This window comes from Herpailurus yagouaroundi, unplaced genomic scaffold (genome assembly GCF_014898765.1).
Source record: "Herpailurus yagouaroundi ecotype Mexico unplaced genomic scaffold, PumYag 139, whole genome shotgun sequence".
NCBI classification, from domain to species: Eukaryota; Metazoa; Chordata; class Mammalia; order Carnivora; family Felidae; genus Herpailurus; species Herpailurus yagouaroundi.
Window position 1 is genome coordinate 48,200,591 of NW_024412394.1, and position 17,489 is coordinate 48,218,079.

The 17,489-nt window shown below is 38.2% G+C and overlaps 1 protein-coding gene across 1 annotated transcript in view; it reads right to left on the reverse strand.

The window, feature by feature from the left end:
* Window positions 1-950: 950 nt before the first annotated feature.
* Window positions 951-17,489, reverse strand: part of RNGTT (RNA guanylyltransferase and 5'-phosphatase) — a 313,020-nt gene continuing 296,481 nt past the window's right edge. The window contains exons 15-16 of the mRNA XM_040474144.1: window positions 5,152-5,275; window positions 951-3,671 (exon numbers count right to left, since the gene is read on the reverse strand). Of these exons, the coding sequence (XP_040330078.1) occupies window positions 3,508-3,671; window positions 5,152-5,275 (288 nt within the window). The 3' untranslated portion in view covers window positions 951-3,507. The remainder of the gene's footprint in view (window positions 3,672-5,151; window positions 5,276-17,489) is intronic.

Genomic DNA, 17,489 nt, shown 5'->3' on the forward strand with positions numbered 1-17,489 from the left:
CTGGAGTCAGAAAGGCCTTTGTTGGGGTCTCAGCTCACAACTTACTAGCTATGTAACCATGGGTTAGCTATCTAAGTCTCAGGTTCCTCAACTACAAAATGAGGTTAATAATGGTCCCTACTTGCACAGAGGAGTTGTTTTGGGGACGGTCTTGGTGCTTGGTGGATATTCGGTAGTGGTAATACTCCCTTCATTGTGAATATGGGCTATTTAAAATCCATGAGCTTTTACAAGAATCATGTCAGACCTGAAAAGGCCCTTTTTGGTCATCTGGCTCAATCTCGGCCTCTTATAGATGGGGGGAGGGGGTACAGGGTGAGACCTAGAGAGAACACAGAGCTGGTGAGAGGCAGAGCCTAGACTTGGTCTCTGGGGTTAGCCCAGGGTTTTTTCCCCACCACATTAGTTTTCCCTGCCTGCGAGTATTTGGTTGACTTTCAAGGTTTTTTGACTGGAAAGGATTATACACATAATTCAAAACCGCATCATTTACAAATTTTAAATGGCAAATTCCATGGTACAAAAATACAGAGTCGACAAAAAAATGGACAGGTCATTACTTCATCATTTCAGAATATTTACTGCTGAGTATTCTGAAAGAATTAAATGTGTTCAAAATAACGTGACAGGATATCTACCCATATAATAGAGTGCTAGGATGAGGTACACGGACAGAAGTACTATAAATATCACTTAAAGATGTGCTCTCCACTGCTCCCCTACCCTCCAAAAAGAAAAGGCGCAAGCTACATCCCCCATGTCAATCCAATTTCTTGGTTTCTCAGGAAGAAGAACAGAGGATTTTCCAAGTCTTTATGCTAATTCTAGAATGCAACAAAACCAGATGGATTACAATGGGTATGGCTGACAGAGGCAGGATAACACCAGCAATAAAAGGGACACAAAATCATTAGGTACATAGAGGGACACAAAGGCATCACCAGCCAAACTGTTATTTTAACTCAGTGGTTTTATTACAAGACGCACTGACACACAATTAGAGAAGGAATGTCCTGACGTTTTCTGAGCATTTCATGGAAAGCAAATGTAACCATCCAGGCAGTTGAGTCATCCGCATCTTTTCCAAATACAAAGCAAAAGCTTTTATATGTGATAACTCAAGAAAGCAAAGTTTTCTTATTCTTGTCTACAAAACTTCAGTGTCAGAAAAGAGTTGCTGTGAAGTGGCCCGAGAAGGGAAGGGTTTCTTTCCTTCCTGGTGTCCCAATTCCTGCCTCTCAATTCTCCCCCTTGACTTTCTAGAGGACTTCTGATGATACTGCAGACGACAGTGTGTTCGGGGGCTAAATGGGATCTACTTATTAGGCCGGCTATTATACTTCACTGTAATCGAAAGGAAAGGACAAATTAAGAAAATTAAGTTTTAGAAAATGCACAAAGGCAAGGAAAAAGTATCTGGGTGTATTAAAAATGAGATGCTCTTTTCACATAACTCATTTAAAAGGTTACAATTACCATAAACATTTTAACTCCATTAAAGATCACTGGCAAAAGCTAGCTCTTATATCTGCAAAAGGGCTCTGCACTTATACAGGCTCAGGAGAAAGCAACATAGCGTGTGAAAAGTCACTGACCCTGGTGAAGCAGGCATCGGACTGTTTGGAGTTGCATAGGTATTTTTTCAGATCCACTTTGTACAAGACACTATGGAACCTTACAAATTTCCACCTTTCGACAATCATTGTGGCAGTCAGGTGTTTTAATCCCTTTAGTGCCCAAACTCACAAAAGCACTCTAGGAATGAAATACTAAAATGACATTCTAGATAAATTCACTACATGTTACATAACTTGGAAAGAATAAAGGAAAAAGCCCAGGCATGACTCCTAGTATTTCATATAGAAAAGCACTACAGGAGAAAACTTTGTTTAAAAACATTAAAACTCAGCTGAATATAAATACATTTTTGGTTAATCTGTGCTATATCATATAGAAATCCTGTCAGATATTCAGTCAGCTGGGTAACTCATTTGGATTTTTCATGTCTGATTGTATTAGTAGAAGAATATACACTGCTGCGTATACTTACATATATATGCATATCATATATAAAATTCAGATCATGAAAATTTGTTTTAAATACACATAGACTTAAAACCTGTACCTCTAAAAATAAATATATTCGCCTCTAATAGGCAAATTCTGAGAGTTCCTTCACAAACCAATCAGAACACGGCTTCTCAACAATGGCAGATGACCAATTAGCTGCTCTTTAAATCCATTACCTACAAGTAAATGTTTTAAAATTCAGGTGTACAACAGAAATAGCATCCTGAGAACAGAACACAGATAGAATTCTGGCTTTGAAAATAAATGTCTTGGCTTCCTTGATGTGTAGTTTCTACAGATGTCTACTCTTTGCCTCTGCATTTATCTAGCAGTGGGAGAGCATTTTCTGGTGACAGCATTCTATTCCATTGACATCACCTTCTAATCAAAGGAGTCAGCTGGCATTTCCTTTGCCGCTTTGTTCGAGGGAACTAACACAACACCGTCTGTATTTGATATCATTCCCATCATCACAGTGAGTTGTGTGTTTTAATGTAATTTACAATGTGCTGATACCACTGAGGTACAGCAGAAGTAGCCCTGACATTAAAAAACAAAAAAGGGAGGGAGGGAGGGAGGAAGGGAGGGAGGGAGGGAGGAAGGAAGGAAGGAAGGAAAAGGGTCTCCCAGGAGAACAACACATAAAAGGAACCTGGTGGTATATATCTAAGTTCTATGAAGTAACTGAAAACCACTGCCAGAATGGACACATTGGATGTCTGATATTTTAGTTCAAAGAATAGAAACAGATGAAAATACTCAATATACTTCCTTTAGGCAGGATGCAATTCACAAAAACGGGGCTTTACTTTTTTACTTTTACATTTCTAAAAAAACTTCTTAAAATGAGATAAGCCAGACTGAGTTGTTTAACATAATATAATATATAATACTTGACAACCTTGTCATTTGTTTTTGAACACAAGAATCTCAGAAATGTAGGAAATCCATGATAAACGACAGCAAGACTGTTTAATGCCATTGCCTAGATTTTTCAAAAGGAGAATTTACCATAGTTGAAATACAACTTCTAAAAAATACAGTGTTTTATACGCTCACAGTTCCAGATTACTAACTTTATAAATTAAAGGTCAAAGTTATCCATATACAAACAAGGCCTCTTTTGCATTGATTTCAATCTCAATTAAACCTTTGGATATTTCAATCTTCAGATTCCACAAGGTAAGGCTGAGTTTATCAGATATAAATAAACTGTGTGAAGTCCATGATGTATCGTAGCACTGAGGAAACAAATGCATCAAATATTTACAGGCCGGCTACAATACCTTTCTTTCTTTCTTTCTTTTTTTACAAAAAATTCAAATGCGTATCAGCATCAGGCCACATTCACTTTTGAATTTCTCTGGCTGCAAAAATGGGGCAACAGCATTCTTTCTCACTCTTTTTTCCTCTCAATCCTCAAGTCAGAGGCGGGTCTTAGGTCAAAGGGCGAGGTCTTTTGGGGGGCGGTGGAGGCATGAGCTCTGTGTCAGGGTCCAGATGATGCTTCCGCTTCTGTCCTTGAGAAGCCGCCGCACATCTGTCGATGAACTCAAACAGCATCTCCTTGGTGACAGGGTTGGAGATGCTGTTGCACACAGCTGTGGACAAAGGGAGACACGTGTCTCACGCGAGGGTTAATTAAGGCAGCTGACTCACCACAGGGGGATGCCAAAGGGGAAAGGTTTGCATCCTAATATGCTAAACACTTGCATTTTACGGATTTGGGTGACTCGCTTCACACATTAAACTATTCTCCTCCCTCCCCCGCCCCCTAAAATGGGTGCTTTTCTGGTGCCCACTCTTTCTTGAACTGTTCATTTTAAAACAAAACGTTAAGTATCTGAATGATAAGCATGCCTTCACTGTGGCTGTCCATCGCTCCAAAACTGTCTTCAGGTTTTGAACGGAGCACACAGCGCATCACACTCTAGTCTATATTCAACCAAACTTCTACGGAAAACGTGTAGTCTCTCCTCTGAAAAAGAACTCCTCCCTGTCACGATGGCACCGGCCACCATTTCCACTGAACAGGGAGGCTCCGCTGTAGCCGGCAGATCATACATACTCTGTTGTTTTAACAACTTGTTTGAGGAAGTAAGGTATTACAACAACATTACGAATAAACGAGGCATCCCTTCTTGTGTGGTCAAAATTTACTACCAGTCCTTTAAATCCTATTTACATATTTAGCTCTGGAAAAAAAGACACTGGCTTAATTTTTCCCATTTTCAAAATTAACTCATCTTGTCTGAACACAGATGCTAGTTCCAACAAAACCTTTAAATGTACAATAGTAACTTTTCATAAACTGCAAAACTGAAACTGGCAATTTCTGTATTTTCTCATAAGCTTATCATATAATCAGCAACATCACTGACTGAGCAGTCTAACAGCACACAATGCTATTAACCTTCAATCTTGGTTTTTATGTATGTTTTTCAAATTCACTAAAAACGCGGTCCAGAGCAACTACTGCTACTAGTTTAGCTTGTAAACTTCATTACTTTGTGATGTTCGCCGTGAAAGAAACTTACTATTCTGAATTCGCAAAGCATTCAAGTTGTACCCAAAGAACACTATGAAGGATAGCAGAGCAGGTTTTAGGAGGTTTTTGTTTTGTTTTGTTTTGTTTTTTAATGGTTTTCATTTACTTTGTTCTCCATTGTTTGTAAAGCTATTTTAGGAGCTGGAAATTACATTTTCCTCTGCTAATTTTGTCTTTTACCATCTGGCAAACAATGGTTTTTATAGTTTGAATAGATCTGAAATTATCGTGGCTTTTCTTGTTGTTGTTGTTCAACAAATTCAACTTGTATACAGCCCATTATCCTGCCCTTTACACTTCTCTTCTGGGCGCAGGGGCGTGAGCCCACAGGCCTTGGGACAACCTACAAGCCAACTGGAGCCAGTAAAGTCACAACCCCTTTCCCAGCCACAAGGGTAGGGTCCGAATGACCCTATGGGTTCGCCCCATCAAACAGATCAATAAAGACAGCACATTTTGACTCCAAAACCTTAACGCTCTCTCTCCCTCTCTCTTTTTTAACATAACAAACACTGGTAGATTGTCATACTCACCCATGGCAGTGTTGTAGGCATTAGGAAAACTTTTGTCTGTTCTCTGTCTCATGAAGACCCAGCTGTTATTCTCGAATTTGCATTCTATAATTTTGTTGTCATACTGTTTTAGCTCTTTTGTCACCTGTTTTAAAAGAGAATTGAGGAAAATATTTAAATCATTTAAAAGGCTTTTTGCTTCCACTATGTGACAGACACATTAGGGAATGCCAAAAACACCTCGGTAACTCTTCACGCAGAGCTTTTTGTCATCTCAAGTGTCTAATCAAGCCTAAGGATGTGGTGTGCACTCCCTTGTACACACATGCTCATTAATCCAACATTTTATAAATAGTTGTGAAAACGGCTGTCAATATATAGCAATTAAAAGAGGCTAAGCAGAAACCAGCCACTTCTGGGCCAAATGCAAATATGTTACCATAGGGACCAATGCCTTCAATATTTCTGTGTCCCTATGGCTTTCAGAAATTGCGTATGCTGCTTGGGTTCATCAGCTTTCAGAAGGGTCTCACCATCTAAATTCCCCTGTCAAAACCTAAGAAGTTCCCTTTACTAGTTAAAAGTAAAAGTTACCCATAAAAGGTAAACATTAGGATCAGATTCAGGTAATGCGCATCCTAAATATTTTGCTTTTCAAGCAGTGATAACTAACCCAAACGCTAATCTCAGGTTATTTATTTACCCTTTCCATCTCTAAACTAGTATGAGTATACAGAGGAAGCCACTTTAGATTTTGGTTGGTGGGTTTTTTGGCTACTTCACCTCAGATGATTGAATATGAATTACAACTTACTCTATCAAAGCTAACAAGTATCCATGGTAACTATAAAACCTTCACATCAGGCTGTGAAGATGGCTTTCATAAATAGGAACCTAAGCTTATCTTTGCAGTTTTCAAATCAAATGCCAGTCATGGTAATATTTTAATTCAGTCTTCATCTTTCACAGCTAACAACTTTTCCTCACAATATGGTAGATTGCAATCATTTAAACTTCATTAGCATTATTTGAAATGCTCTCATTTTTTTTCTACACACATATTCAATACCACCTAGGAATATGAAGGGAAGCAAATTTTTATAAGATGCTTTCAACTCAGAGATTAGGCAGTACATGTCTTCATAAAAACTATCAGATTGTATTCCTTTCCCTTAATGAGTATCATACTTGATTGGATTATTTGCATTTTCAACAAATCCAATAGGACAGATACATTCAGTGGCTCTGGAACAGACCTGCCCAAAAAAGTGATGTTCTACTTATAGCAAACTTTTGCTAAAATTATTCTCAAATATTCATTATTCTAGTCTCAATTCCCCTCCCTTTCTTCCTAAGGATCCACCACCTTTAACTTTTGATACGTTATCTATAGCCAAGTACTAGGCAACTCATTCAGCGAGGTAACCACATTTATCACAATGTAGGGTCTAACAGAGGTACAGTCGCCAAACCTTTCAGAATCTCCATTTTGTAATTTCTAAAATGGACAAGGAGTCCCTAACTTACTGGGACACCGGAAGAATAATAAATGAAAGGATCTGGCATATAGTGGCCAACCAGTAAAATTCTTACGATAAACATAAAATTAGGAACTAAAATACTGCCTTCAAAAAATAAAAAGTAAAACATACTTTCTAAGTAAATTCACTAAAGAAACCAGGATGACATGGAAAGGTACACTTTGAAAACAGGTGTCAAGAAAATTATATCACATGTATCACAAAAGACAGGCTTGTATCGCCTGTACTTCACTGACCAGCAATTGTCCTAAGTCTGTATCACAGAGCATATCATTCTGTGTTCCTGGTTTCAGAACTGTTATAAATTATGTGTTGCTCAATCTGACTACAGCAATTAAGCAGTATTACTAAGTATCTGTGTATCTATTTGGGCATGCATTAACAACAACTGGGAAACAGCTTTCTGAGAAATGCAGGCACCTGCCACTATACTAACCTAAATGTATGTCCATGTTCAAGAATAATCCATTATCCTTATTGATCACATCAGTTGTATTCCCAAGACAGACACACTGCAAGGTACTCAATCGGGTTAGGTAGTAAAATATATTTAACTGACAAAAATAATACTTCTCACATGTGCACAAACTAAAGACAGTTGTCACTAATGGTCAGATCAAGAGAATGATTGCCATACAGGGAAGAAGTTTAATTTTAGTATCCAAATTCTAATTTGTTACTATGACAATAATCATCCTCAGCCAATTACGTATTATTATTTACTAAAACAAGACCTTGTCAGGCCTTCTATAATCAACTGTGTTACCCTAGTTTGAGCTAATAAGAACAAAATATTTATAAATCAAGATTTCATATCTGTACCCATAATTACATTGGATTAATGAGATTTTACTGTTTTTTTAAAGAGCAACATACTATGTATTTTATATTGTAAAACATTTTGTTCATGTATCCATCTTATTGAGAACCACACTTTTTACACTATTTGAATCTACCAATATAATGGGATTGAAAGACAGTCCAATGAAACTGGATCTTGGATCTCTGGAGATTTTAAATTAGCAGCTCAACAGTAAGCCCTGAACAAAGAGCCCACAACAGAGTCAGGTACAATCACAGGTGCTCCACTCTGCACTCTTTTTACAGAATACGTTTTGTAACTAGGTGCTGGGCAACCTACACTACCAAGTCACAAAAGGCAAACCATCAGTGTTGGCTGAACTGACCTACACCGAGCAGGCAAAGTTGCATTTCTATTTCTAGTGGTGGGATGAAACCTCTAGAACTTACTTTCCCTGTTTCGGGAGAGCTGTTTTGCTATCAAGAGCGCATATTTCTTTTATAAAGAGACTGCACAAAGGCTTGGGGGAGGGGAATTTCTCTGAACTAATTTGCTCTGGAGACTTTTTTTTTTTTTTTTTTAAGTTTATTTATTTTGAGAGAAAGACAGAGAGAGACAGATGGAGAGAGACAGAGTGCATTAGCAGGGGAGGGGCAGAGAGAGAGAGAGAGAGAGAGAGAGAGAGAGAATACAACAGAATCCCAAGGAGGCCCCACGCTGTCAGCAAAGAGCCCGACATGGGGCTCGATCTCATGAACTGTGAGATAATGATCTGAGTCGAAATCAAGAGTCAGACGATCAACTGACTGAGCCACCCAGACACCTCTGGAGACACTTTAACAAATACCTTAGAGAAGCCATCAGTGGGTTGTTCTATTTTTAACGTTTAATTTTGGAATAATTTTAGATTTACAGAAAAGCTGTGTAGACGGTATAGAGAGTTCCAGTATTCCTGTCACCCAGCTTTCCCAAATGTTCGTATTTTATATCTCATGGTTCATCTATCAAGTCAAAGAAATTCACATTGGTACAACACCATTAACTCCACTGCAGACTCTTCAGGCTTCGGTTTTTCCACTAATGTCTTCCTCTGCTCCAGAATCCCATCCAGGAAACCACACTGCATGGAGTTATCATGTCTCCTTAGTTTCCTCTGATCTGTGACAGTTTCTCAGACTGTCCTTGATACTTTTGAAAAGTACTAGTCAGATACTTTGTAGAACATTCCTCAATTTGGAACTTTCTGACGTTTTCTCATGATTAGACTAAGGTTATGGAGTTGGGGACAAACGCCAAGAGGTGAAGTGTGTTTCTCATTGTGTAATATGTGGGGGTATGTGATACTGACACAACTTCTTCCTGGCGATGTAAACCCTGACTACCTTGTTAAGATGGTGTCTGCCATGGTTCACTACTGCAGAGCTACTGGTTTTCTCCTCTCCATGCACTATTGCTTAGTTATGAGTCACTGTGAACAAACAGCCCCACTCAATGCTAAGGGAAGTAAGCTCCACTTCATGGAAGGAAGAGTGTCAGAGAAGTTGTGGACGTTTATTAAAACCACCACAGATATTAATAAGTTTCTTGAGGTATTTTAAGACTGTACAAGTATCCTGTTTCTCCTTCAAGTTTTGCTCATTAATTTTAGCATTCATCTGTGAATCTTGCCTACAGCAATTATTCCTGTGGTGTTCTCATGGAATTTTCTTTTTTCTCCATTCCTTCTACACTTATTATCTGGACTTTTTTTGTAAGGAACTTGTCCCTCTCCCTTCCTTTATTTATTTGTTTATGTATATTACTATGAACTCATGGATATTTATTTTAGTCTTTGGGTTATAATAAACTACTACTGTCAATTATTTGGTTGGTCAAAGTGTTCCAGTTTTGGCACTGGGAACTCTCTCAGGTTGGCTCCTGTGTCCTTTTAATTTGCTTCCACTTTTACTTACTTATTTATTTTTAGACTTTACTTTCCGGTAATGCAAGATAGTACTCCAGGCTCATCTCGTATTTTTCTCTGCCTCAGCACTAGAATCAGCCATGAGGTCCTCTACCAGGAATTTAGAAGAACAAAATCACTCCTCAACAGTCCAGGCTATGCTAAGAAAGTAATGCTACCACCTGTTCAGGCCAGAATTTAAAATTATTATTGAGAGAGACAGAGAGAGAGACAATGAGACTGCAAAGATGAATATATGTTTCATGCATAGTTTCCACTCCCATCTTTTGTGAACTGTTCTCTGGAGCTAAATTAAGTTGACCATTTTTTTCTTTTTAAAGTTATAATTCTGCTCTTTGATAATTCAAGTTCTATTTCTATAGTATGACCGAAGGTAAATCTTAAAAACATATCAAGTAGATAAAACAAAACTCTTATTTTCATGTAAGTAACACTAATTTCTAGTACTTATAAAGGTGTAGAAAATAAAATAACAAATTTGAAATGAAGTTTTCTGGGGCACCTGGGTGGCTCAGTTGGTTAAGCGTCCAACTTCAGCTCAGGTCATGACCTGGTGGTAGGTGGGTTCAAGCCCTGTGTCAGGCTCTGTGTTGACAGCTCAGAGCCAGGAGCCTGCTTCAGATTCTGTGTCTCCCTCTCTCTGTCCCTCCCCCATTCTGTTTTCTCTCTCTCTCTCTCTCTCTCTCAAAAATAAACAAACATTAAAAAAATTTAAAAGAAAAAAAGAAATGAAGTTTTCCTTGTGGTGTCAGAACAATACAAATAGCTTAAATCTGAATTATTAGATAATCTTTTAGAAATACTATATTATAGTAGGGTCTTGATATATTACTTTTAGAAAGTGCATCCACTACTGGAGAAACTAAAAAACTGGACAAGTTACCCTCTTAAAGAAAATGTTACACTTACCACCGCCACTCTGTATAAATAACACACTTTGCATTTTCTAGGTTGGAAACAGAGCAGAAGTCTCTCCCTCATGAATGGTGGGTCTTCAAGCCACCAATCAGGTGTTCAATTAATGAAAGTGGCCAATAAAAAAAAGGCAGCTAGAAATTCTGTCTTATTTATTGTAAAGGTCATTACTGACAAGTCACAACTCTAGGGTATGGAATTGCCACTAAACTACAGATTATTACCTTCTAATAATATCAGAGTTAGTATAGTTCTTACTCAAAATGTAATATACAGATAAAAAAACGTTATGACCATGTTGGCATGGTCATGGTGGAGTGTAGAATGAGGAATGACTTTTAACCTGTGTCATGCAGTATTTTCCAAACTTTCTGTATTATATGTGCTTAACTCTCATAATTTTTAATAATGAAAAATTCCTTAAAAAACTATTTCATAAAATGTAATAAACATCAAATTGGTTTTTAAAGCAGAGGTACAGAAAAATAAGATAGACATTTATAGAAAGCAAAGTCTTGGAATAAGGCCCTAACACCACAGTTCCCAAACTAAGCAATGAGGTATCCTGGTGTGCTGCCACAAACTCACAGAGGCATTGTGGGGTATTTTAAATCTTTAGGGAAACAGTGGCATGTGTTGGACATCATACAAACTACTAGTTGCAGGGAGTTCACAGTTTCAGTAGGAGATTCCTTGAGATGACATTATACCTTTGCAAAGCTGAGTTTTTGGCAGTTATTGTGATAAAAACCAAGTACCACAAAAATCAATGTGGAACAGTAAACGAAGTTGGTGGTGTATAATCTGACTCCAAGGATGGAGAAGTTATACAGTCCTTAACATGTGCTAAATTGTTAAAATCTAAATACTTCTTAAATTGCTTGGCTGTATTCCCTCCATCAGTGGAGGTGTTAGGTACTTCTTTTGGCTTAGAGATGCTGTGTATGAGGCAAAATGAATGAAGAAAGTTTGACAGTCTCTGCCCTAATTCCTTTTCATTCATTTCATTCATTCCCAGATTCTAATCCCTAATCTTACATGTAAGCTTGTATCTAGCACTTAGTGGAAACGAACCAGAGTTGTGAACAACTTTGCTTGAGGTGTAGAATATAGATTCATGGTAGAGAAGGAGAATTTCTATCACGTTAATTTCACTGGTTTTGATCTAGATCACTCAAATATGTATTCCCTGGGACATCTGGGTGGCTCAGTCAGTTGAGCATCCAACTTCAGCTCAGGTCATGATCCTGCAGTTCGTGAGTTGGAGCTCCACATCGGGCTTGTTCTCAGCGCAGAGCCCACTTCAGATCTTCTGTCCCCACCCCCACCCCGGCCCTTCCCTGCTCATGCTGTCTCTCTCTCCCTCTCTCAAAAATAAAATTAAACACATTTAAAAAAGCTTTAAAAAATATATGTATTCCCCACTAATTTCCCCACTGTCAGCACAGTACCCAGTCCAGGGTAGATACTCAGAGAATGTTTACCGAATTCAAGAGAATCACGAGCCTCAGATTATCAACCAATATATACTGCTGATGGCTGGTTAGGTAAAGTAACCTAGTACAGTCTCTAGTCTTTCTCTGCCTCGTTCCTCCTTTCCACCTTTTCCTTCTTTCTCCCCAAACAAAACTAAAGGTGTTAGGGCTTAAATATCCTAAGTCTGTCATCTGAATAAACATTTGTACTATTTTTGGATGCCTAACATGGAGGTGATACCACTACCAGTCTTTGCCATCATGGCATTAAAAGCAGCACTTATGCTTCTGGCAGTAAAGAACAAGTATAGAAGGTGAAAGATTTCTTTGTGCCCTCCCCCCACTGGTCAAGCAGTATCAACCATTTCTAGAATGGTATGACCTCATTTTTATATAAGTGAATCTTAACTACTTATTCATTGAGCACTTAGTATGTATCAAGCATTATAAACTTGTGGCCCATACATATAATCTCATTTAATTTGCACCACAATCTTATGAGGTAGGAATTATATTACTGCCCTTTGACAGGTGTGAAGCCTAAAGCTTAGAGTAGACATCCCACCCAAAGTCACAGAGCTAGAAAATGGAACAGCCAAGTCTCAAATACAGGTCTCCCTGTCCAATACCACAATGCCATTTCACACCCCACCGGCTATTACAAAGCCGGGCACTCTGTGGCCAATAAATGTAGAATTAAACAAATAAGGTTATTTTCCTGCTCAGAATTTGGCTGAAATTGGGTGTAGAAACCTCTGCATATGTAAGTGTAAGAAGTCAGTCATATGCAAACACAAAGAAACTGGAGCTAATTCAACCACGGCAACGTGCTGTAGATCCATCCTTCCCACCATTTGACAAATATTGAGCAGTGGTGTGTCAGGAACAGGGTTGTAGACTAGTGATACAGACACAGTCCCTGCCCTTTGGCATGTATAGTCTAGTAAACAATCAAGTAGAAAATTACAAATTATGATAAGAGCTATGCAGAAAACAGATATGTAATAGAAGCTAATACAGGGAGAAAGATATCTGATTTTTGTGGGGTAGTCTGAGGAGATAATATTTATTTTGAGACTTAGAATATGATGAGAAGCCAATTTATAGAAATAAGGAGGGAGAGGGAGAGCAGGAGAAAGAGAGAGAGGGAAACAAATGGGAGTGGTGGAGGGAGAGGGGAGTCACACATTTCAGGCAGTGATTACCAGTAAGCCCAAAGGTCTGAGGTGAAAAAAATCTTAAGATCTTCGCATGCTGAAGGAACTGAAAATAAAAAGTGTTCTCTACAAGCCTTTACAGAGGGTTCCATATAGCCTGACTCCTTCCCAAGCTCTTCCTCTTCTATGTGATTCCCTATATATACCCTTTCATACCATATATATAGAGGGTCCAGTTGCCTACTTGATACCTTTATTTGAAATTCCCTTAGACTTACCAAACCTGACATGTTCAAAACTCCACTTTTTATCGTCCCCCAAAACTGCTTCTCTATCTCTATACGTGGGAGCTCCATTCACCCAGTTCCTCATGTCAGAAACCTTGGTGCCCTTTTCTCTCATATTCAATTCATTACCAGGGTCTGCCTACCAATTCTACCTCCAAAATATATTCTGCATATGTCCATTTGTCCCCTCTCTCACTGTTTCTCAGATTCCTACAATAGTGTCTTCATCCACATTTTCCCCATCCTATCAATTCTTTACAGTGCAGCCCGATTGGTCTTTGAAAAGTGCAAATCCAATCAAGTCATTCCCTTGCTTAAAATACAAATAAAAGACATACAAGTTGGAAAGGGAAAAATAAGACCGTCTCTATTCACAGAAGACATGATTACTTACATAGAAGGAATTTACAAAGATGCTCCTAGAACTAATAAGCAACTTTAACAAAATTGCAGAATACAAGTTTAATACATTAAAACCAACTGTATTTCTCTGTATTAGCAATGAACAGTCAGAAATGTAAAATTTATAAAAAATAGAACTACCCTATGACCCAGCAATTGCACTACTAGGTATTTATCCAAGGGATAAATTTATTTTGAAGGGGCACATGCACCCCAATGTTTATGGCAGCACTATCAACAATAGCCAAAATATGGAAAGAGCCCAAATGTCCACCGATGGATGAATGGATAAAGAAGATGTGGTGTGTACACACACACACACACACACACACACACACACACACACACACACAATGGAGTATTACTCGGCAATCAAAAAGAATGAAATCTTGCCATTTGCTACTACATGGATGGAACTAGAGGGTATTATGCTAAGCTAAATTAGAGAAAGACAAATATATGACTTCACTCATATGAGGACTTTAAGATACAAAACAAATGAACATAAGGGAAGGGAAGCAAAAATAATATAAAAACAGGGAGGGGGACAAACCATAAGAGACTCTTAAATATGGAGAACAAACGGAGGGTTACTGGAGGGGTTGTGGGAGGGGGGATGGGCTAAATGGGTAAGGGGCATTAAGGAATCTATTCCTGAAATCATTGTTGCACTATATGATAACTTGGCTGTAAATTAAAAAAATAAAAGAAAAAAGAAAAAAGATCAAAAATAAGAAATGTAAAATTTAAAGGCTCATTTACAATAATTTTCAAAAACATGAAGTACTTAAGTGTAAATAAAAAACATATGTAAGATCTGTATGCTGACAATTATAAAACACTAATTAATAAAAGAAAAAAATTAAGGAGGACCAAAACAAATGGAAAGATACACCATGCTCATAAATTGGAAGATTCAATACTGTTAAGATGTCAGTTCTTCCCAAAATGATCTATAGACAATGTAATCACAAGGAAGATGCCAACAGGATTTTTTTTTTTTAACAGATATCAACAACCTGCTCTAAAATTTACACAGAAAGTCAAAGGAGCTAGAACAGCCCAAACAAAAAGAATAATGTTGGAGGGATGATACTGATTTCAAGACTTAGTGGCAAGCTATAGTAATCAAGACAATGTGGTACTGGTGAGCAGAGAGACACACAGATGAGTGGAATAGAGTCCAAAAGTAGAACCATAATTACAAGGTCAACTGACATTTGACAAAATTGCAAAGGCAACACAAGGAAGAAAGGACAGTCTTTTTAACAAATGGCACTGGAGCAACTGCATACCCATGTGCATATCCAAATGAGCAAGTAATCACCTCAACCTAAATATTTCACTTTACACAAAAATCAACTCAAAATGGAAAACACACCTACACAGGAAACCTAAGACTATAAAACTTCTTAAAGAAAACGCAGAAGAAAACCTTTGTGACATAGGGTTAAGCAAAATTTCTTAGAAACAACACCAAAAACATGATCCATGAAACAAAAAGTTGATTAAATTTTAAAACTTAAGCTCTATTTTTTTTTATTTTTATTTAAAAAAAATTTTTTTTTCAACGTTTATTTATTTTTGGGACAGAGAGAGACAGAGCATGAACGGGAAAGGGGCAGAGAGAGAGGGAGACACAGAATCGGAAACAGGCTCCAGGCTCTGAGCCATCAGCCCAGAGCCTGACGCGGGGCTCGAACTCACGGACCGCGAGATCATGACCTGGCTGAAGTCGGACGCTTAACTGACTGTGCCCCCCAGGTGCCCCCTTTTTTTTTTTTAATGTTTATTTTTTATTTAATGAGAGAGAGACAGAGAGAGTGCAAGCAGAGGAGGGACAGAGAGACAGACACAGAATCCAAAGTAGGCTCCAGGCTCTGAGCTGTTGGCATAGAGCCTGATGTGGGGCTCAAACTCACGAACCATGAGATCATGACCTGAGCTAAAGTCGGATGCTTAACAGACTGAGCCACCCAGTTGCCCCGAAACTTATGCTCTATTAAAGATACTGCTAAGAGAATGAAAAGTAACACACAGATTAGGATAAAATATTTGCAAATCACATATCTGACAAATTATTTGCATTCAGAATACATAAAGAACTCTTAAAACTCAGTAACAAGCCACAATTTAAAAATGGGCAAATAATCTGAACAGACACTTCACCAAAGAAGGTATAGGAATGACAAATAAGCACATGAAAATATGCTCAAAACATCATTAGTCATTAGGAAAACACAAATTGAAATCACAGTGAGATACCAGTATAAACCTATTAGAAGGTCTAAAATAAAAAAAATTTACAAATATGAACAATATCAGGCGCTGACAGAAATGTAAAGCCACTGAAATCTTATACCATTTTGCTGGTGGGAATGCAAAATGGTATAACCACTTTGGAAGGAAGACACTTTGGCAGTTTCTTTACAAAGTTGAACATACACCTACCGTAAGAACCAGCAACCTCACTCCTAGGTATTTACGCAAGAGAAATAAAAGCAAACATTCACAGAAAAACCTCAATACAGATGTTTATAGTAGTTTTACTCATAGTCATCCCAAACTGGAAACAATTCAAATGCCCTTCAACCGCTGAAGAGATAAACAAATTTTGGTATATCCATATGAAGGAATACTACTCAGCAATAAGAACCATTGATAAAAGCAATAACATAAGATGGATTTCAAATGCAGTATGCTAAGACATGACATCCTGGAAAAGGCAAAATTATAGGAACAGAAAACAGGTAAGTGGTTGCTGAGTTTGAATGTGGGAGGAGTGGATGATTACACAGGGGTATCCCATGGGATTTGGGGAAAAGGTGATGAAACTGTGCTGTCAGTAGTCCCCCCTCCCTTATTTGTGAATGGTGTGTTCCAAGACAGATATCCAAAAATGTAGATAGTACTGAACCTACATATTCTATGTTTTTTCCTATACATACATATCTATGATAAAGTTTAATTTTATTTATTTATTTATTTATTTTTAATTTTTTTTTTTAACGTTTATTTATTTTTGGGACAGAGAAAGACAGAGCATGAACGGGGGAGGGGCAGACAGAGAGGGGGACACAGAATCGGAAACAGGCTCCAGGCTCTGAGCCATCAGCACAGAGCCTGACGCGGGGCTCGAACTCACGGACCGCGAGATCGTGACCTGAGCTGAAGTCGGACGCTTAACCGACTGCGCCACCCAGGCGCCCCGATAAAGTTTAATTTTAAAATTAGGTAGAGTAAGAGATTAACAACAGTAACTAATAATAAAATAATTATAGCAATATACTGTAAAGAAGTTATGTGAGTGAGTCTCTCTCAAAAGATGACAAAATGCTTACATGAGATGAAGTCAGGTGAATGATGTAGGCATTGTGACTTAACCTTAGGCCAATACTGACCTTCGGATGATACTGTATGTCCGAAGGAGGATCATCTGCTTCCTGACCACTGCTGACTGTGCAGATAACTTGAAACCACAAAAAGCAAAACCACAGATAAGGGGGAACTACTGTATTTTTATTCCAGTTATGGTTATACACCTGTATGGATCTGTCTGAACTCACATAACTATACACCAAAGGAGTGAATTTACTGTATGTTAAATTTTAAAAGGTGAATTGAAACAAAAAGAAACAACGATATCAGTTTCTTAAAAAAGCAAACCTGGGGTACCTGGGTGGCTCAACTGGTTGAGCATCTGACTCTTGATTTTGGCTCAGGTCGTGATCCCGGGGTCATGGGATCGAGCCCCATGTCTCTGTCTCTCTCTCACACGCTCTCTTTCCCTCTGCCCCTCTCCCCCACTTGCGCGCGC